At 29.2% G+C, this 26,824-nt stretch overlaps 2 protein-coding genes across 2 annotated transcripts; one reads left to right on the top strand and one right to left on the bottom strand.

Annotated features, from left to right (window-relative positions):
- On the bottom strand, window positions 1-3,400 carry LOC137828859 (phenylalanine ammonia-lyase 2-like). The gene is made up of 2 exons (XM_068635596.1): window positions 2,923-3,400; window positions 1-1,978 (listed from the first exon to the last, which is right to left on the bottom strand). Exons 1-2 carry the CDS (start codon window positions 3,294-3,296, stop codon window positions 247-249), a joined length of 2,106 nt encoding a protein of 701 aa, XP_068491697.1. The 5' UTR covers window positions 3,297-3,400; the 3' UTR covers window positions 1-246.
- Window positions 3,401-15,554: 12,154 nt separating this feature from the next.
- On the top strand, window positions 15,555-16,337 carry LOC137829025 (uncharacterized mitochondrial protein AtMg00310-like). Its single transcript, XM_068635820.1, has one exon. The coding sequence runs from the start codon at window positions 15,555-15,557 to the stop codon at window positions 16,335-16,337; it is 783 nt and encodes a 260-aa protein (XP_068491921.1).
- Window positions 16,338-26,824: the final 10,487 nt, after the last annotated feature.

Below are 26,824 nucleotides of genomic sequence, written 5' to 3'. Positions count from 1 at the left end.
TTTATCACCAGTTAGTAAAGTTTTATTTTTCTTAAATATAAGAATGAGAAGTGTAGCACCGTTTTACCGAATTGGTAAAGGTGTTTCATTCCACTCCTTTACATAATTCAACATAGGATCAATAAATTATCCTTCACACAATGCAACAAACACCTTATGATATTCCTCATCAAGTGACTTGACTTTCTCACCAGTCACTAAAGTTTTTCTCTCTCTTAAATATAAGAATGAGAAGGTAACACCATTTTACCATATCGGTAAAGGTGTTCCATTCCACTCCTTTACACAATTCAACATAGGATCAATAAATTTTCCTTCACATAACGCAACAAACACCTTATTACATTCCTCACCAGGTGACCTGCCTTTCTCACCAGTGAGTAAAGTTGTACCCAAAGTTTCTCTCACAAACTTATATAATGAGTAAGATCTGCATTCCTTAATTCGGTTAGGAATACCATGATTTCCATTCTCAATTTCAATCCTAGCACTTTCCACTTCTTTGGGCAAACGAACTTTGAGCTCTTCCTCAAAAGCACTTATCTTTTGGAAACTTGCCACTTTTTTGCCATTTTGTAATGCATGATCAATTAGGATTGACCTCAATTTTTTCATCAAAGGATAACTTGTCCTACAAGGGTCATCAATGTAAGAAAAAACATACTCACCATCCACAATTTTAAGCAAGTCCTCATACAATCCAAAATGGTGTGACTCATGCTTAATGTCAACTCTGAAAACTTCCTTTGCTACTTGACTCACAACATTTTTAACAGTGTTCTTCAAGTTTTCCTCTAAATGCCTTAGGTCAATAGCTTGACATAATGCAACTAAATAAGTGGAACACATGAGCTTTAAAATGTCTAATGCTTCAGCTGTCTTTCTTGCAGAAATTAAGCCTAATGAGTTTACCCCTTGGTTATGTTGCTCGGCACTTTGCACATGATTGGTGACAGGATTTGCCATGTATTGAAGTTCTGAACAATAGGATGCCATTGCAATTTCTGCCCCTTTGAGACCATAATCCAAGCTTGGGTTGTGACTAGCAGCTAAACTTGAAGGCAAACCATTATTGTATAAGTCATTCACAAGTTCAGTGAATTGGGCAAACATTAGTCTTCCAATTGATGCAATGGCCAAACGAGTGTTATCCATTGAAACACCGATTGGGGTACCTTGAAAATTACCACAGTGAAGTGCCTTATTCCTTGAAACATCAACCAAGGGGTTATCACTTACAGAGTTGATCTCCCTTTCAATCATCTTTGTTGCATGCCTAATTACTTCAATCTGAGGTCCAAGCCATTGAGGTGATGTTCTAAGAGCATACCTATCTTGTTTAAGCTTTTGAAGTGGATCAATTTCATGCAACCTTTGTGCTGCCTTAACAAATGAACTTCCATCCAATATGTGCTCCATTATGGCTGCAGCCTCAATTTGGCCAGGGTGATGCTTCAATTTATGAATTAAGTGATCTGTAAATTCTGGTTTTCCATGCATAACTTCAACAAAAATTGCAACCAAGACTTCTGAGAGAACGACAAGTAAGTTTGCCTCAAAAAGAACCATAGATGCTAAGCCAGATCCCACTGTAGTACCATTTACTAATGCCAAACCCTCTTTAGGTTGCAACTCAAAGAAACCACCATCGATTCCTGCTAATTGAAAGGCCTCTTTAGCATTGAGAACTTCTCCATTAGGTCCAATGGATTTGGAGTTTGGCCTTCCAATTAAGAGACCAACAACATATGATAAGGGAATTATATCACCTGATGCAGTGAGTGAGCCACGTAGTGGGAGACAAGGAGTTATGTTATGGTTTAAAAACTTGGTTATGACCTCCATGATTTCAAATCTTATGCCTGAGTATCCTTGAAGTAAGGTGTTGGTCCTAACCAACATGGATGCTCTAGTAATTGAGTGAGGTAAAGTGTGAGAGGTTTCTTTATCATTGCCAAAAATACCAGCATTCAAAAATCTGTTACAACAAAATTCCTATCAAGTGTCACCGTTAAATTTATCAAAATAACAACAATCTACATAATAAGTAATAAACACACATATATAAAAATGTGTCCACTAAGTCGCATAAATAATAAACAAGTTTTAAAATTCCATAATTATTCTTTTCTGTGTCATTTAATCTAATAATTTAATAATATTTGATTTATTTTCTATCAACTTTATGTACACAAACATATATTTTTCTATTAGTTTCCTTTTTGTTTTTCATATAAAAAGAATTTGGTGTATAAATAAATGATGATAATTATTTATGTCTTCTACTAATAGTTAGTAGAGACTATTTTATCTTTTTTTTTCCTTTTTTGTATTTAGAAAATAGTGTTGTATATATTTTTGTCCTCAAATGTTATTTTACTTTTTTTCTTCATTTAATATGTTTCTCTAAGATGTGTAAACACTAAAAAAAATCACTAAATATAAACTAATTTGAAAAATAAAAAATAATTTATTTTTAACTAAATTAGATATTATTTTAAAGACTAAAAAAATTATTGATATCTAAACTAATTTCTATTGTTAATAAAATTTATAAATTAGTTTTTAATTGGTACTAATTAGTCATCAAGGTTTTAACTACCAATCAATTTAGATGTTAAAAGTTAGTAGTTAAAACTTGACAACTAATTAGATATAAATCTAGAAACTAATGTATAAATTTTTTTAATAATTAAAATATACTAATAATTTTTTTAATTTATAAAATAATATCTAATTTAGTTAATATAATAATTAATTATTTTTATCTTTAAAATTAGTTTTCATTTAATTATTTTTTTTTAATGTCCAATTTTATTTAAGAAAATGATATCTTTTTATTTACACTTAAGAGTATGCTTATTAAATTTGTATAGAAAGATTTATGTAAAGAAAGTAATGTAGAATTAAGGAAAGAATGACCTGATGAGTTCGTTTTGGAGAGCAACACCTTGGTTGGTTCTCCTGTAGGAGGTTCCACCAAAGCCTGTGGTGATCCCATACGTATCAACGCCGTTCGCCAAACTATCACTCACCCAATCACTGCTGCCTTTTACACCATCTCGGGTTTCCTCCGCCAGCTCCACCTTCACGCCGCCGTTTGCAACCGCGGCGACCTGAGACACGGTGAGTGTCTTCCCACCTACCCTGACGACGGGGTTACGATATTCCTCCACCATGCGCTTCACCTCCTCAAGGTGGCTACCTCTCAAAGCATCCGCAGCCATGCCCCAGTTAAGTGGGTCATAGTTAGTGTTACCATTGCCATTCTTGCCGTTTTCCTTTGAATATTCCATCTTCAGAAAGAGTGATGGGAGAGATCAAATTTGTGGATTGCACAATGTGGGATTTTGGTGAGTACAGAAAGAAACAATGGGAGGTATATATAGAGAGGCTGGTGATGGAGGCATTGTGACTTCTGCATTTTATTTACTCATTCATTAAAAAGATAACTCATATTATAAAATTAATTACTGATCAATCTACCAATTTTCATTGGCTTTGTGATGATAATGGGTTAGGTTGGATAAAGGAACCAAATTTTCTGAAATTAGTGAAAAAAAATATTCTATATTACCGTCAATTTGCAGATTAATTAATTGAGAACTTCTTCATTGTGTAACTTTTCTCCCTTAAATGGCAGCAGCATGAGCATGTTTGTGATTATGGACATTGAATTGGGTTGCTCTTTTAACCGTTTTTGCATGAACGTAGCTTTTATTCCTTTTCTTTTAACTTCTCACACTATTAGATCATAGTTTTTTCAAGGAAGTGACACATGTCAGTCCAGGATATATAGGAAACAGATTTCAGGGGCTTCTACTCTTTTCTACTTCAACAATAAATCACTACGTCCAAACAAAACTTTAAACTCACTGTTACTTTATTTTCTCTTTGTCTTTTTTTTTTCTTCAACGGCAAATCACTGGATCCAGACAAAACAATAATAAAACTGACTATTACTTCATTTTTTTTCTTTCTTGTGTTCAATCATAGCATTTGATTGAAAATTTTAAAATAACTAAAATTTGAAATAATTTGAGAATAACTAAAAGTTTAAAATAAAGTTTTAGAAAGTTAAAATATATATATTTTAAATTATTATTTTTATTAAAAATTTTATGTTAGACATTATTATACAACTTCACATCTTAACTAGATTGTCATATTTCAAGTAATAATAATGTTATCATATAAAAAAATTATTAAAAAAAATATAAAAAAATATGAAAAGATTCAATCGAAACTTATATGTTAATCAAATCGAAACTTATATGTTAACCAAAACTATATATAGGTAGATTATATTTTTTATAAATAATTTTAAAATTTTAAAAAATGAAATGAGTAGAGACAGAATTAGCTGATCCCTTAACAAATCGATCTCCACTTATGAATAATCATCGTCATTATTTTATTTTCCTCTCACTTTCAAGTTTGTGTCTCCTTTTCATCATTACTATTTCTTTTTGTCATCATATTTTCTTTTTGCTAACGACGACTTCAACGTAATTTTTCTAAATAATTATTTAAACATTTTTATATGAATCAAATTTTCATTGTCAAAAAATAATACGAAGAGTTTAAGTTGTTATAAGATTATAGGCAAATGGGGAAATGTAGGAGATTTTAAATCCAATAGATATAAAGATATGTTTATAGTATATAAATATTTACAAATTTTTTTCCTAAATTAATTTTATAAAATTGAATTAAATTTAAAGTTTATGTTTTAATATAGTATCAAAGTTTTTTTAAGAACTTATTTCATTATCAAACTTTGTTGATATTATTAGTAGATATATTTATAAATATACATTCATAATATACAAATAGATATAAACCTCATCTTATAAACTAATTTTTTAAAAGTTAAATTAAAATTAAAGTTGACCTCTTAATAAAAAATATATATATATATATATATATATATTTATAAATATAAACCTCACTAGTTTGTAAACCGTCCTTAATAAAGAAATATTAAGGAAAGGAGGAATAAGAATGGCGGTCTGGTTTGATCGTGTGAATATCAATCTGTAAAAGTGAATTAATTTTAAATTAAATTGATTTTAAATTAAATTGATTTTAAATTTATTTTAAAAGTTAGAATTTGTTTAAATCACTAGTGCTAATCTGCAATGTCAATTTTGAACTAGTTTCTGATCGATTTGACCGGTTGACACACGTCATGAAAATATTTAGTAAAATTATTGACTTTTTTTGTAGATGCTAAAAGGTATATAAGTTGCCCTTCTATCAAATAAACAATTGACAAAATTAGAAAATAAAATTGTTGAGGGAAAGTGTCGGTGGAGAAAACAAATAAATTTGTGATTCTAAGACATAGGATTACAAATGATTAAATCGAGGTTGCTTTTATCATCATAAAAGTAAAAGCGTACAAAAAATCTAATTTGACAACATTGCTTATTTTTACATTGATGTAATCTATTAAAGATCCATTTATATAAATTTGATTTTTATTTTGATCCATATTTTATCCATTTTTTAAATTAAATTTCTATTTTATTTAAATAAATTTTAAAAATTAAAAAATTCAAATTTTCAATCCAAATTTATTCTCTCCCCACAACTCTCTAGTGAAGCATTTTTGCACTAATGCATTATTGATCAACCCTGTATTTGCTTCATTGTTATATTAGGTTTACCTCATAGACCCATTTGATGCACTACAACATGGGCCACTGCATTGCACCTAAAACCGAATCTTTTGATACCTTTTCAGTCCTCATTCTTGCAAACTATTGATGCCTATGTACATGGATTATCTAAGGATCCTAATTCGATCAACTTTATAAAAAAAAAATTAACTTCAAAAATCATCTACAAAATGTATAAAGTATATTTTTCAAATAAATAACTTATTATATGTATAGTGTAATTTATTCAATATAGAATATAATAACATCATCACAAGTCATGATTACTAACTAGTTAGTTAGAAATTATTTTTCTCTTACTTTATTTTATTATCTTCGAATTATTTACGTTTGCAAATTTAAAAACACTAAGCTAAAACACTACAAGAAACAATGATTTTATCGATGGTTTATTTTTACATTATTCAGTATTAAAACTTATATTAAGTCATTTACCTAAGATTACAGTTTTCTCCACTAAACCATTCCTAGATAACGTCATCTTTGGGTTATTTTAAACCTGAGAAAAAAAAGTCTTTCAAAACCCCTGTTAAATACCATGTGTTTAAGAACCTCTGTAAAATTCTATGAGTTTCAAATTTTCTATAAAATGATTTGTCATTTGAAATAACCTTCAACCTCATTTTTCACCATCTTTAATAATCCTCCTGACTTTTCTCTTCCACTGTAGACACACTACTCTCCGGCATAGGCTCAAAGATCGACGACGACAATCCTAGCAAGGTCACAATTCAACCACACTTATTTCTATTATATCTAAGGAAAATAAACACTAAATAAGGCACTATCTTCTTCTTACTCCAATATTGCTTCTTCCATCACCTTATATATCCTAAATAATTGTGTTATCTATCATATGTAGGCTTCAAAACCATGTGTGTTTTTGGCTAAAGATTGCAAGAACATATTGCGAAGAGAAATTAATTTTATTACTTCTCACTTTCACAGTGAATTAATTATGAGATGCATTTAAAATAAAAACCTTGATTTAAAATTTCAAAATTATGAGAATTAAATATTAAAAATTATAACTAAAACTAAAATTATAAAAAAATTAAAACAAAATAAGTTAGGTTTTTTTGAAGTATGAGCTCATAACAAAAAGAGTTTTTGACAATAAAGTTCAATATTTTTTTTTAGTGTTAATTTTTTATATTACTAAAATATAATTTTATTATTTTTCTTTAATATTTATATAATATTAATTTTTTTACATATTATTATATTAATATTATGTTAGTTTTAAAAAAAAATATGAATTTAAATTTAGAATCTAATTTTTTTTTATAAAAATATGAATTTGCATTGGATTTAAATTTATAAATATCCAAATTATTTTTATAAAAAATATAGATTTAGATTTAAAATTCAATCTAAATATTTGAATTTGAATTTAAAAATCTAAATTACTTTTATAAAAAATATATGGATTTGGATTTAAAATTTAATCCAAATTGTCAAATCCATGACTACCTTAGTGGATTAAAGCATAAGGGCTAAAAGGGCTGGGTAGCTTTTTTTTCCCTATGTTTAAAATAATTGTAGTTTGGTTCCACTTCCACATGTTTTTTTATGTGAAAGAAACACAAAGCTCTATGATTAAGCACTCAAATCTTCTGAAGATGAAAACAAAATTCTTTTTACCAGAATTTGTTTCTTCAAGTCCTTAATTCCTATATATCTTTATGCGTTAGTGATCTCTAGTCACAGAAACACTCACCAACCCACGTTTTATTTTAACAAAAGTTGTTTTGAGAGCGAAAATAGTGGAATGAGCCTCTTTATGACTCAGAATACCCAATCAAAATTAAACCATTCTTTCAAAATATCATGTCCCGTAAAAGTAAAATACCTTAGAAAATGGCATGATCATTAAACAAAACGAAACAAAAATATAATATCTAATTAAATAAAATTGAATAATATTATAATAAGAAACTCATGTTGAATACCAATAGATTAAAATTTATACTGTTAAAAAATTATTAAGGGATTCATTTTTTTTATAATTTGGGAGTAACAAATTGCCTTCTCCATCCTTAAATTTCATCTTCTGCGCTCTATTGGAAATAGAGAAGAAGGAAGACAAAAGAAAAGAAGCAGAAAAAGTGATAAGAAATATGAAAAGAGGAAAAAAAATTGTTTGGAAGAAATAAATGAAAAGAAATATGATTTATTTGTTTGTTATAATAATAAAATGGGGAAAAAAAATCTTATGATAATCTAATTTGAATATCTCATATTTGATTATCTATAAAAAATATTGAAAAAAATAGTTATTTGTGTAATCCAATCAATTATGTAGAGTTATTTTGTTCACATGTGCAGAAAGTGGTTCTTGTACGTGATTCTTTCTTTTTCTTTTTTTCTTTTCACACATTTGTTTAAATCAACACCACTAATCTCCTCTTCTTCTTCTGCAAATTAGAAGATCTCCTGTGAGATTTCCAACACACCTCACTCACACTGAAACTGTCAATTAGGCTCGAAAATGACTCTAATACCATATTACAAAATGGACTTTAAGTCTAACTCAACTCTATAAAACCGGCTCAATGATATGAGGTTTGCACCCACTTATATACAAGGAAAGACTCTAATCTCTAGTCGAGAGATCTCCAACAATATAAATTATTTATATTATTATTCACTTGTCTAATGGATAGATATTAGAGGATATTTTAAAATAATAAGGTAATGTAATAAAAAAATATAAAGGAATGCACTTTTTCATGCTCAATACAAAAATTCCTTTCAATTATTTCAGTACTTTTCTTAGTAGTTATTTGACATTTTGTGAAATAGTAATTAATGTCTTTAGAATTTGAAAAATGTGGAATGTGAAATTTTGACTAAAATAATATATTTGAATTTTTTAATAATATATTACATTAAATGTTTACTCAAATAATATATTATACCAAATAATTATTTAAACAGTATGATTTAACGGACAAGTTCAGAATTTCATTTTGAACTAATTTTATATATATATATATATATATATATATATATATAAATGAAGAAAAGATAGTATCAAAATAAAATATTATTTGAAAAATAAATATTTTGAATAAAATTTTAGAAAAAATATATTTTAAAAGTTTTGAAAAGTAATTATATTGAAGAAGAATATTTACAAAAATAAATATATTAAAATAATAATAATTTAGAATTTATGTAAAAATATTATAATATAAAAATAATATTTTAGAGAAGTAATTATTTTAAGAACTAATTAATTGAAAAGTTAAATATATGAAAAAAAATATTTAAAAAATTGATTATTTAGTTTTGTATTGAATTAAAAAAATATAATATTGATAGCTATTTAATTATAAATAAAATATATATTAAGTAAATGTAACACCCGAAACTATTACAATACATGATTAGAGCTTATAGAAATACAAATATTTACAATATAAGTTTCAAAACAATATCCTAAAACCCTCCGGACCCTCCGACACCTATATAATCATTTGCTCGTATATGTACTACAGTCGTCGCAGTTCACAACAAAAAAAAAACAAGGGTAAGCTAATGAAAAGAAATTTCATAACATACTTAATTCATGGAAAAAAAAAACAATCAGACTAATCAATTATAAACATTTCTTTAAATGTTGTCATATAAAATTTCAATATCAATTACATCATTCATATAGACCACACATGAATCTATTTTCAACCACAATCATTGGATTTCATTTCAATCCATAGTATTTTGATTTCATTTCAATCACACTGACTACACATGAATTCATCGTCTTCCAAAAGATTCATTAAATATGCCCCTACCAGAGATTAACATCTAATCATACATCAAGGATCAGGATAAGTTCAAACATCCAATATTGAGTGTCTACCGCGGGATCCGGTGTGTATGAACTCCCTCATCAACTTCTCATCACCTGATATCTTATCTTATATGACTTAGATCATGAGTGAAGCTAGAGGATCTCTATTAAACATAGACTTTTCATACTCAATGTATCATCAAACAATAACTCATACATTATCCCAAATGTATGACATCAATTTCATACAATTTTCATCATTCATATATAATACATTTCATTCAATCACATGAAATTATCATCATGTAATAACATTAATTTGGATAAATATATTATGGGAATCAATCTTATTAAGTCACAATATCCCGACCTCTTCAAATGTTTTAATTTACTTTACTTGCACAATATCCTTAATTACATTACATAAATATTCTAATTTACTTACACAATTTACCTACACATTAATATCCCCGATTACACTACATAAATGTTCTGATTTACTTACACAATATCTCTTATTATATTACATAGAACTCTAATTATATTAGAGAATACTCTGGTTTATATACATGTTATTCAGATTTTATGAAATGATATTATAATATGTCACATTAAAACTTGGAGAAATAAGTATAAAAGACCCAAACCCATAAAGACTTATAAATAGATGATCACTCATAGAGAATAATCTCAACTCATATTCTAACACAATACTCACTATATATATACTAAATTTGATACTCTTACTAACTTAGTGTCAGAGTATTTTTGACCGATGAAGCTTCCTCATTCCTTGAAAATTGAATCACTAGAGTTTGAAGGAAGACCACTCAAAATCCACGTGGATTTCAACGGACTTCATCTCACCAAAAATATATTGATTATGATGAAGTTAAATTTTAAATTTCTAAAAGTGGGCTTTTAAAAGAGGACGAATTCGGTTGTATTTTTCTAAAAATTGATTAATTAATCACCCCACCACCAAGTGTATTAGGTTGTGTTTTTTCAGATTTGTTAGTAACACTGTCTTGCTTTGTTACTCATTATGACACTCGTGGGTTACACTTAGGATATATTTTAACCAAAAATCAATCAAACAAGTTATAATTGATATGCGTATATTCTTTTAATATTAAAAATACATTTATAATAAAATATGAAATTTTCAGTTTTAAAAGTATTGGCATAAGGATTCATGAGTGATCCCTATTATTAGTCCATATTTCTACCCGCACTTGTAAGTGATAAAAAATATCATTAGTTTTTTACAATATTATTTAATTAAAAAATTATTAACATAAATTGTAAGATAATTTTTTTATTTTTCGTAGTTTATTATTTTCAAACATTTTTTTTATTTTGTAAAACTAAACGATTGATATTATATCAATGTTATTTAAATTAATTTAATTTTTAAATTTTTTTTAAATGATTGAGATTGCATTGCTAATTTTGAAATAAATAATCGTACCCAATAGTTAATAATACAATAATTCAATTGAAAGAGACAGATATGTAATTTATTCCTATTCCTATTAAAGTTGTTTATTTAAAAATATAAATAGAAACCTAATGCAATCTCAGCGTCTGTCCAACACCCTTGTTTTAAGTAACTACAAAAAATAAAGAACAAAAAGTTTTAAAAATATTAAATAAGTTGCATAGTTGCAAAAAGTTTTTATCATTTTTTAAGTTAGTGATAAGATGAGAACTTATGTATGCTAAATTTGTCAATATATTGAATTATTACTTATTAAATTTTTCTCAGACCTTTTTGTCCTTTAACTAGTTTATAGTAAAAGGTAAATAGGTCAAGATTAAACTTTTATAATAGAAACTATAATACAAGACTTAAAGTGCACCAAAATGGAATCTAGCATGTTCTATAACTTATATAATGCAAAGGCCACCTAACCCTTAATCCTTATGTTTGTGCCACTATAGTCAAAAACAGTTATAGTTGCTTATTTTTTTGACAATATAATATATATTTATGATTTTATTATACTTTTTTTCTTTTATACTTAAAAATCATTTTTTTTCTTTTAAAAGTTTTTATATTGATATTATTGTTTTAAAAGTTACACGAATAATTATAATTTATAATTAAATGACTTGACTAACGTTTTTATGCTGATTTAGAGATTAAAGATTATTTATTAATTTTGTCGTTGGTTAAACTTAATTTAAATTTTGTTAAAAAAAACTTTTTTTCTTTTATTTTTCTTGTATTCTTTTAGTTGTTGTTTGTTGTCACATATTTCAGTAAAATTCAAATTTTTGAGTTATATAAATTTAAGAAATCAAGTGAAGTTTGTGTCATATATGGGTATTGACAATTGAGTTCGGTGAGTAAACCCATTATCCAACCCACTAAGAAAAATATTGGGTTGGGTTGAATTTTTGTATTTTTTTTTTTTTGTGTTAAACTTAATCTAACTCCATTCAATCCATCCAATTTTGAATATGTTGGATTAGATTAAGTCAATTTGGGTAAAATTTTGAATTTTTATTTTATTTCTTTATAAAAGTTATAGTTTTCAAATATTAAATTAACTAAAAAATAATATTATTTTTAAAAAAACTATGTCAACTGGTTGGACTATCTTAACTCATTTTGGTTAAAATTTTGAAAATAATTCTTTTTTTAAAATAGTTGTAATTTTATTTTTTTATAAAAATGTGCTCTCATGTTATGGATTACTATGCAACTTGACATCTCAGTAAGATTGACACATTAAGTAACAACAATCATATGTCATCACTAAAAAAAGTATTATTAAAAAAAATACAAAAATATAGGGGATTAGGCAAAAACTCATATGTTAGCAAAAACGATACATAGGTAGACTATACATATTCATAAAGAATTCTAATAACAGACTAGATGGAAGCCTATTATATCAATGAAATGATTCTCTGTGAATAAATCCTAAATTAGCCAATTTATCAGCACACACATTGTCTTCATGAAAAATATGAGTAATCCTAAACCTGGTTTTCCCACAGTAATTAAGACAAGTATTTCATTGATTCCGAAGCATCCAAGAAACATTTGTTCTATCAGTAAACGCAACACAAACCAAAGCAGAATCACAATCCAACCAAAAAAAAGTTGTAATTCAAGTATTAAAACTAATTAAAAAATATCACAATTTACAAAAAAAGTTAAAAGAATATTTCAAGTCAATATGTTAAGTGATAACAAGTTTGACGAAACTAATTCAAGATATGACTAATATAACACAAATTATTCACAACACAATTATAAGATTGGGTCTCGAATCATCCATACTAAACTCATCACCCAACTCATATAAGAATGTGTTAATTTGGATTGGATTGAGTTTGATCCAATCATAAATGAAACTCAATCCAATCTAATTGAGTTGGATTTTATCCATTTTAGTTATATGGTAACTTGATCCAAGGAGCACCCTACTATCATAGTTTAGTTTTAGAGTTTCAATTTTTATTAAAATGCAATATATGTATTATTTTATTTTCAAGTAATAAGTAAAAAATTATTTTAAAATTATTATTAGTTGTTATTGCATTAAAAAAAGAATTGAAGTAGTAACAAAATTGATTTAAATCCACGAAAGAAGTAAGTAATATTTATGTTTTGTTATCGTAATGCATGATCAATTAAGACTAACCTCAACTTTTACATCAAAGAATAGTTTGACCTACAAGGGTCGTCAATGTAAACAAAAACATACTCATTATCCATAATTTTAAACAAGCCCTCGTACAATCCAAAATGGTGTGACTCATGATTAATCTCAACTGTGATAATTTTTTTTACCACTTGACTCACAATATTCTTGATAGTTTTCTTCAAGTTTTCCTCTAAATGACTTAGATTAATAGCTTGACATAATGCACCTAAAAATGTGGAACACTTGAGCTTTAAAATGTCTGATGTTTCTCTTGTCAAACGCTCTTTAGGTTACAGCTCAAAGAAACCATCATCAATTCCTTCTAATTGAAAGGCTTCTCTGACATTCAGAACTTCTCTGTTAGGTCCATGGATTTAGAGTTTGGTCTTTCAATTAGGAGACCAACAACATATGATAAAAGAATTATATAAGTTGATGCAATGATTGAGCCAGGTATGGGAGACAAGGAGTTATCTTATGGTTTAAAATCTTGGTTCCAAGATTTCAAATCTTATTCTTCAGTATCCTTGAAGTTGTTGATCCTAACTAGCATGGATGCTCTAGTAAAATTGAGTGAGGTAAAGTGTGACAAGATTTTGTATCATTGTCAAAGATGTCAGCATTTAAAAATCTGTTACACCAAAATATATATCAAATTTTACCACTAAATTTATTAAAATAACAACAATCTACATGATAAGTAATAAACACACCTACCTAAATATGTTCACTAAGTGGTATAAACCATAACCAAGTTTTAAAATTACATAAATATTATTTCATATATCATTTAATCCAATAATTTAATAATACTTTGTGTATTTTCTACCACCTTTGTGTACAAAAACTTTACACAAACATACATTCTCTTATTTCTTGTTTTTTTTTTTCATATAAGACAAAGTTTGAAATTAAATTATAGGGATGACAATGCGGGTTGGGTTTGCCCACCTTGCATAAAAGATGCGGGTTAATTTTATTTGCCTGTCCCACATAAATTTTTTTAAAATAATGAAAAAAAAGTTCAAATATAAATTTTGAATAATTTTTTATTTATTTATTACATTTTTTTTCTTATTTAGATGAATTAAGTAAATGGTCTTACATTATTATTCTCAAACACATGTGTAATAAGATATGTGAAAAAACATCATTATGACGTTCTAATTTTTAATGAAATTTGAATTTTAATTGAATTAATAAATTGACTAATAAAATATTTCATTAAATATATATATATATATATTTAAGATAATATATGTGGACACATTATTACTATTCTAGTTTGAAAATTAGTATAAAATAATATATATATATACTATGATACTATATTTAAATTTTATTATAAAAAAGACTATAAAATCTGACTACTGCATTGACTAAGAGTATTGAAACATAAACAATGTATGCATTTTAGAAAGACAAAAAATACTATTAAATATTAAAAAGTCATTATCAAATTTTGTGAATGTGTTCTGATTTAGGGATTTAGGGGAGTTTCTTCCTACACCTTCATGTCTTTTTTCTCGCATCCTATACTTAACAAAATACTCAAATTACCCTTTGAAATTTTTCATTGAACATTTTTCTTTAATTTTGGAATGTGGAATTCAAAGACTTTCTAGGTTATATAATCCAGAACTTAAAATTTATGTTTAGGATTGTACAATTTGAAAATGATAATTTTAAAACTTTGTAGAATTTGAAAATGATAATTTTAGAACTTTGGAAAATATGAGGTTGTGGGAAGAAATTATGGGGGTGAATAAATAAATTTATATATTTTTAAGATAGGCGGGTTATGCAGGTCAGCTCACCCCGTCCCACACTTGTCCTGTGTGGATTGTGGACAGACTTAAGTGAGCCAGCAAGTTGAAATAGATAGTCCATCTCACGTTTTTCCTTAAGGGATCGCGCATCGACCTGCATAGTCCTTCCCGCATTATCATTTATATAAAATTATGAAATTTTGTGTGTAAATAAATGATGATAACTATTTATATCCTAATAGTTAATAGAGACTATTTTATTTTATTTTTCCCATTTTTTTAATTTAGAAAAGGATAATCATAGAAAATAGAATTATGTATATATATTTTTTTTCTTAGATCTTATTTTACTTTTTTTTCTTCGTTTAGCAGCATGCTCTTTTAAGATTAATGTTGGTGTAAACTTCATACTTTGTTATACAATTTTATTTAAAGGTAAAATGATATCCTTTCTATTACATATATGATAAATTATGCTTATTAAATTTGTATTGAAAGTGTACCGGTGAGGGTGAATCACATAGAATTAATGCACCAAGATAAAATAAGAAATCACAAATCAAATAATGTTATTTTAGCAAAGATATACATTAACTACAGTTCATAAATAATTGGCGCAAATGGGGTAGGTAGGTATGAGATGAATGTGTACTCAGAAATACTTCACTGCAGTCTAATAAATATACCCTTTACATATTTAGGCCTACCTATAGGAGGTAATCCATCTAGATGCTCATTTTGGGAGCTGGTGCTTTTAAAGGTTAGAAAGAAACTTTCAGTGTGGAAGGGGAGTAACCTGTCTTTCGCAGAAAGAGTATGTCTTATCAAATCTGTCATCAGTGCCATACCACTCTTCTTCCTATCCTTTTTCAAAGCACCGATTGGAGTGTGTAAGGAGATAACGAAACTACAAAGAACTTTCTTGTGGGGTTGGGGAGCGGAAGGGAGGAAAATCGCTTGGACAAGTTGGGAAAATATTTGTAAGGCAAAAGAGGAGGGAGGTTTAGGTATTAGAAGCATTGAGTTGTTCAATAAGGCACTCCTGGCAAAATGGCTATGGAGATTGGGATCTCAAGAGTCTGGACTCTGGAAGGATGTTCTAGAATCAAAGTATGGCCAGTGGGGAACGATGATATCATATGCACCAAATCGAAAGGGATATACATCTAGATGGTGGAGTGATCTAGCCAAGGCTAGTGTTTCTGACCAAGGGGCCAATTGGTTCAATCAGAATTTGGGTTGGAAAGTGGGTTCTGGGGAGAAGATCAAATTTTGGGAGGACGAGTGGTTAACCAATGGGCAACTCAAAACAAGATATGAAAGGTTATATAATAACTCTAAGCTCAAAGACAAGTATATTGGTAGTTGTGGAAGCTGGACTATGGAAGGGTGGGAGTGGAAATTCAGTTGGAGAAGAGATTGATTTGAATGGGAGAAAAGCATGGTAGAGGACTTCATGGCAATTATATCTCAAGTAATACTACAACAAGAGGTAGAGGATATACGAATTTGGATCGATTCTCCGTCATATACATTCACGGTGAAATCAGCCTACAACAGGTTAGTAAAGCATAATACAGGGGGGTTGTGAAGGTGTTCGAACTACTTTGGAATTTAAAGCTCATGCCATCAGCTACGTTTTTTGTGTGGTGGGCACTATCGGATAGATTAGCGACAAAACAGAATTTGCAAAGAAGGAGTGTGATATTGGGGAATATACTATGTGTGTTTTGTGGAAAAGAGGAAGAGACATGTTCACATATCCTTGTTTCATGTGAAGAATCAATTAAAGTATGGAACATGTGCTCTAGATGGATGGGAGTAAGTTCGGTGAACTATAATGTATTGAATCATCATTTTGAACAATTTCCTGGCATATGTTCTAATCAAGAGGGCAATAGGTTATGGAAAGGTCTTTGGGTATCAGTTGTTCGGTGTATATGGAAGCATAGAAATAGGATTATCTTCAACCAAGCCAAGTTAGATGTGGAGGAAATTTTCACTTTGGCACAAGTACAATCATGGGTTTGGATGAAACACAAAGAAAGGAAAGTCACTTTTTTCATTTAACGATTGGATTTTATCTCCTATAACATGCATCAATATGGTTATTAGATAATGTTTTATACTGTTATTTATATCATGCATGTTGGTTGGTTGTTGCAACAATTATAAAATCAAATTGCTAAAGACCTATGGGCTGGATCTGATTTTGTATATCTAAGTTTTGATGAGGTGGGGAAGGTGTTTTTTCTCTTTATTGCAGAAAAATAGGGAGGATATCAGATAAAAATCAGCAGATATTCCTATCATGAAGTGGTAAATGAAGTGTGAATGCTTCCTATCTTTGATAATTTTTGCATGCAGGGTCGGTTGTTGCAGCAATTATAAGTAAATTGATTAATACCAATTGGGATGAAACTGTTTTCATTTACCTATGTTACTGGGAAGGTGTGGAAGGTGTTTTTCTTGGTGCAGGTAAACGGGAGGACAACAACTAACATTTCCAGATGTTAGAGGATTATGGGAAGCGGAAGAGTGAAGAATGTTGATGGAAGCTGGGGCATAGGGAGATTATAGAACAATCACAATCTTAAGCTGTTACATATTCTGTTAAAGAAGCTATCTTAGAAGTCAGAATTTTGGAAACCAAAACTGGTTTGTGCAGTAAGTGATGGTGTGAGGTTCTTTAATGTTAGAATGTATAAGTGGCTAGGGGGTTAGATTTATGCAGTCGTCTTGTTTAAGGTTGTGTGGATGTACATGTTTTGTTAGTTTGCTGTCAGGATTTTATAAGTAGCTGTAAGAAGGTAAGTTTTCTTTTTCTTTTTCTTTTTCTTTCTCTTTTGTTTGATTTTTCCTTTTTCCTAACCCATTTTTAGTGGGTTTGTATAAGGGTTGGGACACCCCTAAAGTGTTCCATTATTTTATTTAATTCTTTGCTGAAAAAAAAATGAGATAGTTCATTATAAACACTATAAATAAACGTGATTGTATAAAAATAAAATATATTTTTATTAATATATTACACACTCTCATACGAGTATTAAGGAACTAATATGATAATGGAAGCAAAGAAGAAACGATCAAATAATGAGTGGTAATTGTTTAGCCGATAACAAGTAGTACCAATAGAGACCTTATACAAGTACACAAGAAGATTTATAAAAATAAAGTTATGTAGAATTAAGAAATGACCTAATTAGTTCGTTTTGGAGAGAAACACCTTGGTTGGTTCTCCTATAGGAGGTTCCATCGAAACCTGTGGTGATCTCATACATATCAATGTCGTTCACCAAACTATCACTCACCTCTACAAAAAAAATACAAATTAGCTTCCAAAATCTTGCGTTGACCAAAAAATGGAAGTTATTATTGTCGGTTAAACCCACAAAAATATATTTCAAAAAATTAACGTCTGTTCCATGAATTTACAGTCGACGAAAAGGAAAAAAAATATTTATTATGCCGACTTAACACACTAAAAATTGGACAATAAATATATTATTTTAATAAAAATAAAAGAATAAAACATTACGAAGGTTAAACCTACGCAATTGGCAATTGATTTTATAAACTTTAAAATTAAATACAAAATTGACGTAATAAAATATTTTTAGAATATCAAAGGTTAACGACGCTAACATTTTTAATAATAAAATATTTTTAGAATATCAAAGGTTTAACTGATGTAAGAATTGCTAACATTTTTAATGATACACGTATAAAGAGATTATTGTAATAAAAAACAATATCAGATAACAGGTTTAGTGTGCTAGATTCTCCCACTCTCTTAATCCCTAATCTCTTTCCTTTTCTACTTAAACCCTAATATGAGAAATTCCCAAAACCAACTCCTTAAAATCGTCCCAGGTGAAGATGCACCGAAGATCCGTCTAGATGCATGTGGTTGGCTAGTGGTGTCGTTGAAGGTGAGCGGTGGTAGATGGTGGTGATCCGAGCTCCATTGGTCGTTTGAAGTTTTGTCGCGCGAGATTTGGAATTAAAAGCGAGATTTGGTGACGACGAACACGACAGTAGGGGGTGCAACGACGGCGAGCTCGAACGATGGTCACAGGAGGCGAGCGCAAAGACAACTGTAGTGACGGCGAGGAGAACAACAGGCGCGCATGAAGGAGACACCTGCAACGGAGGTGTGAGCGGCTGAGACACAATTTGGGGTTTTTTTAGGGTTCACGATTTCACTTGTTTTGTTTTGTTTTTAAACTTGTCCTCTGATCCATCCTCCATGGTAGATGGTGTTGGTCTTTTAAATTTGATTTCTTATTTAATTTATGTTCAAATTTAATTTTACTTTAAAAATTTACAAACTTTATTTTTGAAATTAAAGTTTAATTTTAGTTTGCTAAGGAATTTATATTTGGAGATATAAATGTTATATTTTTAGAGAATTAAAAATTCAATTTTAGTTAGGAATTGAGATCCATTTACATAAGCGTCAGCTTATAAAATGCTATAATTTTGAAAGAAAATGTTTGTTGTGGTGATGTCCGACGGAAGCTATATATTTTATATTATATTGTCTGTTATATGTAGGTTTAGCCTTCAATAGTTATAATTGTGGTCTTGGCTGACGAAAGTTAGATTTATTACACATTATATTTTTATATTATATTGTTGGTTTTGTGTGGGCTTAGCCCACAATAGTTGCATGGGTTAAACCTACGCAAAATAACGTAGGTTTTCAATTGCGACGTAAGTGTGTTTGTGTCGATGAGTTTAGCATCCATTGTTTATGCGACATTAAGTTCATGAAAATATTTATTTTACGTCAATATTCTCCTGTTTTTATGTGTTTTTGGCCCACTCAAATTCAATGATTTTTTGTAGTGCACCCAGTCACGGCTACCTTTAACACCATGTCGAGTTTCCTCCGCCAACTCCACCCTCACATCGCTCTTTGCAACCACGACTACGTGAGACACAGTGTATCTTCCCACCTACCATCAAGACAAGCATGCGCTTCACCTCTTCATGGTGACTACCTCTCACAACATCAACAGGCATGCCCCAGTTAAGTGGGTCACAGTTAGTGTTACCATTACACTACTAAAAAATATCAAAACGACGACCCCACGTTTAAGGTGTTTTTACTATTCAGACGTTGTCATTGAAAACGTGGTAGCATTTTTTAAATTAACTTCATTTAAGAGGGCGACTATTTGGTAGAGCCGCCTTCTTAAAAACAAACACTTTGTTTAAGAAGGCGGCTCTACCAAATAATCGGCCTTTTATACTCTTTTTTTACCCTAACACAGAGCGCGCCACTTACTCTTTCATATTTCCTTTCTCTGGCACTTCGTTTTTCTTCTACTCTGGTGCTTCCTCTCGTCTTCCTCGAGCCTGCATTTTCATGTCATTGGTAAGTTCGTTTCGAGCTTTGTACTTCTTCTTCACCATTGGTTTTTGTATTTTTTTTTTCGTTTCTCTTATTTGTTTCTTTTCTGCCATTGCTCGAAGGTCACCATTGTTTCATTACCACACTAGTGTTTGGGTTTTCGTTGTGCCCTGTTTGCTCTGTCGCCACTGTCGTTGTCGTCTCACTTCACCACCACTGTTTGTTCGACGGTGCGCCTGCGAGGGATGGTTCGACGTGGCGAACAGTGCTGGCGCGAAATCAGTGCGCGGCGGCGACGCGGCTGCAGGGACAACACAATTTGAGGAGGAAGAAGGTGAAGTGTGGTGCCTTGACGACGCAAGCAAAGGGGTAGATGTGTGCGAGACAGATGCCCCATTTTTTTAATGCATACGTCTTATAAGGGCGGCTCTTACCATAGCCGCTCTTTTTGGTTGCATCCAAGAAGGCGGCTAAATAGTCATCTTCTTTTCTCTGAAACATAAGACTACGCGTTGGTCAAAGACGACTAGAAAGCCACCATTTTACAGTTAAAATGGTCATCATTTTTAAGCTTTTTTGCACCAGTATTTTCATTCTTACAGTTTTTGTTTGAATGTTCCATCCTCTAATAGTGGTGGGATATATAGAAAGTGTATATAGGAGGTGGGAGAAATAAAAGTGTATATAGGATATATAGAAAGTGTTACCTTTGCCATTATTCTTACATTTATTTCTATTTTTATCGTTTCTTCCAAAATTAAAAAAAAAAAACATTTTCGAAGGGAGATGTAGTAAAGCATACACTGCTACATATGTTATCTTGATTTGCATATATTAAATTTTTGGAAAGATTTCTTTTAACATCAAAAAAATAAAACACATACACTTGAAAAACCATTATAATGATATAATAATGTTTTAAATTTTAAAAAAAATACAATTGAAATATTAATTTATTAAAGGTATGAAGTGTATAGTTTTTTACTGTGGTATTAAGATATCGACACCCTAAACTTTTATTGCCAAATTGGTTTTAGGGACTTTTCTTTCCTTGAAAGAGACGCAATGGAAACAAGTAATCCTTGTATTGGGCCATACGAAAAAACAGAGAGTATTTTTGCTTCCTCTCCGTTTTTTCTTTTTGCACCACCATTTAATAAAAGTATCATTTTCAAAACCTGATTTTCGGAATCCATGGTAGGTCCACCAGTCGCATCATTTAGATGAGATGAGTTTATTTTTTAAAACCATCTTTTTTTAGTATTGGTCGTTCGGTTTAGTATGTTAACTCTTTTTTTTTTATCAATTTTAAATAGAAATGTAATATTTTTTAGATTAAAATTTGTAGTGATTAATATTTTGTATTAAAAAATTTAAATTAATTTTTTTTACATCATTAAAATATGATTGATATTTATTTTATTTTGTTAAGTATGAAACCTTCGTTTATTAGAATATTAAGATTTGATTTGATTGCTGTTACATTTTTATTATTCGAAAAATAATATTAATTATTATAACTAAATAAATTAAAAAAAATGTTAAGATGAATTATTAATTTAACTTATATAACATTTATGAATCATCTTGACCCGCTTTACTTTTAACGGACCACTAGGGTTGGGTGAAAACAAACTGGACTTGCTGGTTTTATACTCTAGTAATAGGTGATTTTATTGCACCTTTTTTCCTCTTTTCTTTCCCTAACATTTTTTTACAAAAATATTCTTCAAAACACTAGTTTCAGTTGGAAAATTGTGTTGGCGCTTATTAAAGTTTTACATTGGACAAAAATAGTAATATATAAAAATATTCCAAAAGAACTTATTACAAATTTTTAAAGAAGAAATATATTATAATCTCTCGTATAAATTTGTTTGTAAATAACTGGTATTAATAAGGTTGATTTAATTTAAAGAAACATTGTGAAATTAGTTTTTCTAATGACAAAAAAGTAATGTCTTTTAAAATGGAGGGAAAATATTTATTTGCATTAATGAAGAATTAATGTTGTAGTTTTGTATCGATGCATTAGCCATGGTTGGCAGCATTGTGAAGAATCATCCTAAAAGTCAAATATAACATGCTTTAAGGATGTTATGTAATTAAGACTTTTAAGAGATATGAAAATTCAATTGCCTCCACATCTGACTAAAGTCTGCTCTCACAATACAAAACTTGCACGCATCCTAATATGCAAACACATTCACTGGTTTACTATGTTCCTCAATAACTTCACACAGCTCACATATTTTCATCATTTTTTTTGTTTCTGCGTGTTGATAAAATTTGCTATTATTAGTATTAATAAAAAAAAAATTAGACTGAACTGATTAGACACCATATTTTACTAAATGGACTTAATTATTGTGTCTCATTTATAATCTCTATTTAAAGATATTATTGTACTTGTAATTTTATATGCAGCAACAAGAGAGAAATAAAACTTAATAGTTGTCCGTGTGGATATAGATTACAGTTGGCGACTGAACTACGTTAAATCATATATTATTTATTTTCTGCAGTTAATTTGTGATTATGTGTGTTATTTTTACGTGTGTTTTTTTATCGAATAACACGGAAGATAGGAGGCATGAATTTGATTAGAAGTAAAAAACATGGTTTATGATATCAATACATTGTGAGTGAGTGGTTGGCCAACCTTTAGTGATTAAACCATAAGCAATCATAAATCCATAAACTTCACAATATTTTCAAACTCTTAGTCCATGTGGCATTACTTCATCTAAACACTATTTTTTTATCAACATTTCACGTACCTTAGCATTTGGCAATGCTCGAAAATAAAAGACCTAGTCAATTTACGCCAGGTCCTCGCTCATTTGCTTAATAATCATCATTAACAGTATAATATATCATTTTCTAAATAACACATAATGTTTACATAATCAATTATAATAGTACATTAGCAAGAGTATTCTCCTCAAATGTATCACTGTGATTCAAAATATTATCTTTATATTTACACACACTATGTTTATTTTTATTTTTATTTTCCTCTTTTGAATGCACAAGCATAACACGTAGTTTTTTTCCCGCTAATACGAAGAAAACAAAGAAGGGGATCGAGTATTTCAACATATCCAATGAGATCTTAACGAAGAAGTAATGAGCTAAATTATTTTATTTTAGGGAGAAAAAGGCATATTCTTAATTTTCCCTTTTTGTGTACATTGTTAATGAAGATCACTAAGGAATAGATGCGTGTTTATGCCAACTATCGTTATTTAATGGAACTGAAAGAGAAGATTTGCATAGGAAATAAATGAAAATTGTAGAGTTTAGGAAATTTCTTGCCCAAAACTAATGGGCCATACCCTAATTGGCTATGTTCTATTATAAATAATATATTTCCAAATATCCTAACATGCCATCAAAATCCATTACTTTCGTATCAAACAGCTGTTTCTGGGGCATTTTCTTTCAAACCAAATGACAACTACAAGTTTATTTTTATCAAATATTTTGAATTTTAAATTAGTCAATATTATTCCTTTTTGGAAACTCCAAGTCTTTTCAACTACTTGTCTGTTTATATATATATATATATATATATATATATATATATATATATATATATATATTCGGTCAAGCACACATAAACACGTGTTTTCCAGCCACGATTTGTTTCGTGTGATCTTAAGGAAATGAAATAGCTATCCAATTTGTGCTCATTTTAAAGTTGTGTTTATTTTTAAGTGGTGGGTTTGAAACTTCTCTTTCATTTTTATTTTTGTCACGTAATAAGTATATTCGTATTTAACTTCATATTCGCTCCAATATTTAACTATAAATAAATCAAATGTGATATTAACATGAATTGTAATTGTAATGTGATATTAACATAAATTAGAATGGAAATCAACTAGATACGTTTCTGCTTATTATCGTTATATATCTGATTTAAAAATTATATATTATTTTCTTTATATTTAGTTAATCCAAATATTTCTCATTAATATCATTAAAATAAATTTTTCATAAATTATGATATCATTTTAAGAAAGTAGATTTTTAATTTAATTTAATTTTATAAAATTTATTTTGTAAGGTAAATTTTGAAGTCATATATATATATATATATATATATATATATGAGAAACTAAGATATAATTCATTATTTACATTCATACATAATATTTATCTAATCATATATATTAGAAACTTAAACAAAACAACATCATAAACTTTCAAAAAAATAGTGTCACTTAAACAAAAATAAGAAAAAAAGTGTTCCAGTTGTTACCACATTTTTTTAAGCAGGGCAATTTTTATTTGGATAAAACAATTTCGCTTGAGGAAAAAATAACTTCAGTGAAAATACCGTAAAAACATAAACATCTCAATAATCAAAACCAATAATCTAAACTTGTACAATAAATCAAACATAATCTCAACCAATTCCACATCACTCAGCAATATAGTATAGTTGTTTTTCAAATCATAATATCCTTGTAGTATTTCTACATTAAAATGGTATTAGTAGCTTCAAACTAGTGACTTTCATTCAAAAAAAAAAAAAACATTTTTGTCATAAACTTTTCCATTCAATTATATATCAATTCAACATGATTTCACAATTCAAAATCCAAGGTAAAATGTGTTGGATTAAACACCTACTACTAGCCAAAATATGTAGGAGATACTCAAATCTTGTTTGATCCACGTTAACCTGGCAAGTTAATAAGTTCTTGTGAGGAAAAACACCACTAAAGAGATTTGAATCTAATGAATCATGAGTCAACCCATGAAAGAGACCTGAAGCCACCTCTAACCCAAAATCTAAAGAATATGGGTTTGTAAATCTTCTTTCTTACATGTTACTCAACTTTCTCATTTTTTTTTCAGTGTGAAACTCAAACTCATACTTCGATTCCTAACAAAATAACAGGCAATTGAGATCCAATCTATCATTATATATTTCAATTCACCACTAATTCATTGAATACTAAAACCTATATTAAATCAAAACTTCATTAAAATTACAATAAAGAAATAAATTAGTTTCTCATACTTATAATTAACTAAAAATCTTAAGAGAAAGATAAAAAAAAAAAAGTCGAAGTTCAAGAAACATTACAAGAAAATCATTAAATAGTAACTAAATTTAGAGACAAAAAATAATTAGTCACTATATTGACTAAATTAGATACTAATTTAGAGACTAAAAAATTATTAGTATCTAATGTGGTTTCATTATTAATAAAATATTATAAATGGTTTTTGTAACAACACCTTTTTTAAAAGCAGAAACCGCGTTTTCCCCCCACCCCACACGATCACTTTCTTCCAAATCACTTTCTCTCTCTACCAACTTCTCTCCTCTCCCTTCTCTTTTAATTTCTCACTTCATACCTCATCTATTTTAGAATCTGATCATACCATGTTGTAGCTGGCGAGTTAAAGAACATTTCTACCCGATCATATTTTTAAACAGAGTAAGTTCATTTACTCTAAATATCTTTTGTTCTCTGTTTTTCCTTAGGATTTAGTTATCAATATTGGTGGAGTTAGTTGAGAAGTTTAACCCTCTCAACTTATTCTGCTATATACTGAATTTTTGTTCTGTTTGGATAATTTGCATTAGGCCCGTAAATCTTGAAGTTTATTCAGACTGTGGGGAATAAAATTCTAAAAGTTGATAGGAAAACAAGCAATTGAGGTAAGGGAAGCTAAACTTAATTTTTAATAGCACCCTAGGATAGAAGATCTGAATGCGGAAGGGACGTGGTCCCAATATTCAATTTCTCTTGCAGGGATGTTGTTTGTTTATATATTATTTAAATTTGTAAAAATATTAGATTTTGATGGTTTAATATTTAAGGTATTGTTTTCTTATGTTAATTACGCTTTTGAATGTTGTGGATAGTGTTTGGAATGATATTGTATGATGAAATGATGTGGAATTGAATTCATACATTTGGGATCATGTATGGACTAATGTTCGTTGTGTATTAAGTATTGATGTCGGGATAATGTATGGACTGATGTTTGTTGTGTATTAAGTATTGATGCCTATGTGGTAACAGAGATCTCCGAGCTTCACTGATGATCTAAGTCACATAGACTAAGATATCATGTGGTGAGAAGCTGATGGGGGAGTTCATGCACACCGTGACATATGAGATGCACGGCTTGGGTTGTATTGAACTTACCCTGATCCTTTCTGTTGGATTCGCTGGTAATCTTTGGATCAGGTGTTAGTCTCTGGTAGGACTTACTTAATATGGGTCTTCCAGAAGACGTTGTTTGTTGAATATTCTGGATGTGTAGATCCATGTGAGATCCATGTGATTGTTTATTGTTGAGTGATCCTGCCGGTTGACTTAGCGCAAGAGCGTTGCCTCGTCACGATCTTCCTCACCAGCTTGACACCACGTTCCCTCCAAGTCCACTCCACAGATAGCCTCTCTAAGAACCTGAAAAACACACAGTGGCGCCTCTGCAGCCGGTGGCGCTCCGACGCTCAAGTCAGTGACAAGAACACCCAAAAACTAAGAGAGAATATGCTTTGTAGGACCGTACTGTAG

The sequence above is a fragment of the Phaseolus vulgaris genome, chromosome 7, assembly GCF_000499845.2.
Source record: "Phaseolus vulgaris cultivar G19833 chromosome 7, P. vulgaris v2.0, whole genome shotgun sequence".
Taxonomy (NCBI): Eukaryota; Viridiplantae; Streptophyta; class Magnoliopsida; order Fabales; family Fabaceae; genus Phaseolus; species Phaseolus vulgaris.
Note: the sequence above shows the minus strand (reverse complement) of the source record. Positions and strands in the feature narration are given on the sequence as shown.

Bases quoted from the DNA above. Each gene is read 5' to 3' on its own strand.
- LOC137828859 (XM_068635596.1), bottom strand. From the start codon at position 3,296: ATGGAATATTCAAAGGAAAACGGCAAGAATGGCAATGGTAACACTAAC. The intron at 1,979-2,922 runs GTCATTCTTTCC...TTGTTGTAACAG, and splicing joins CTCCAAAACGAACTCATCAG to ATTTTTGAATGCTGGTATTT.
- LOC137829025 (XM_068635820.1), top strand. From the start codon at position 15,555: ATGAATGTGTACTCAGAAATACTTCACTGCAGTCTAATAAATATACCC.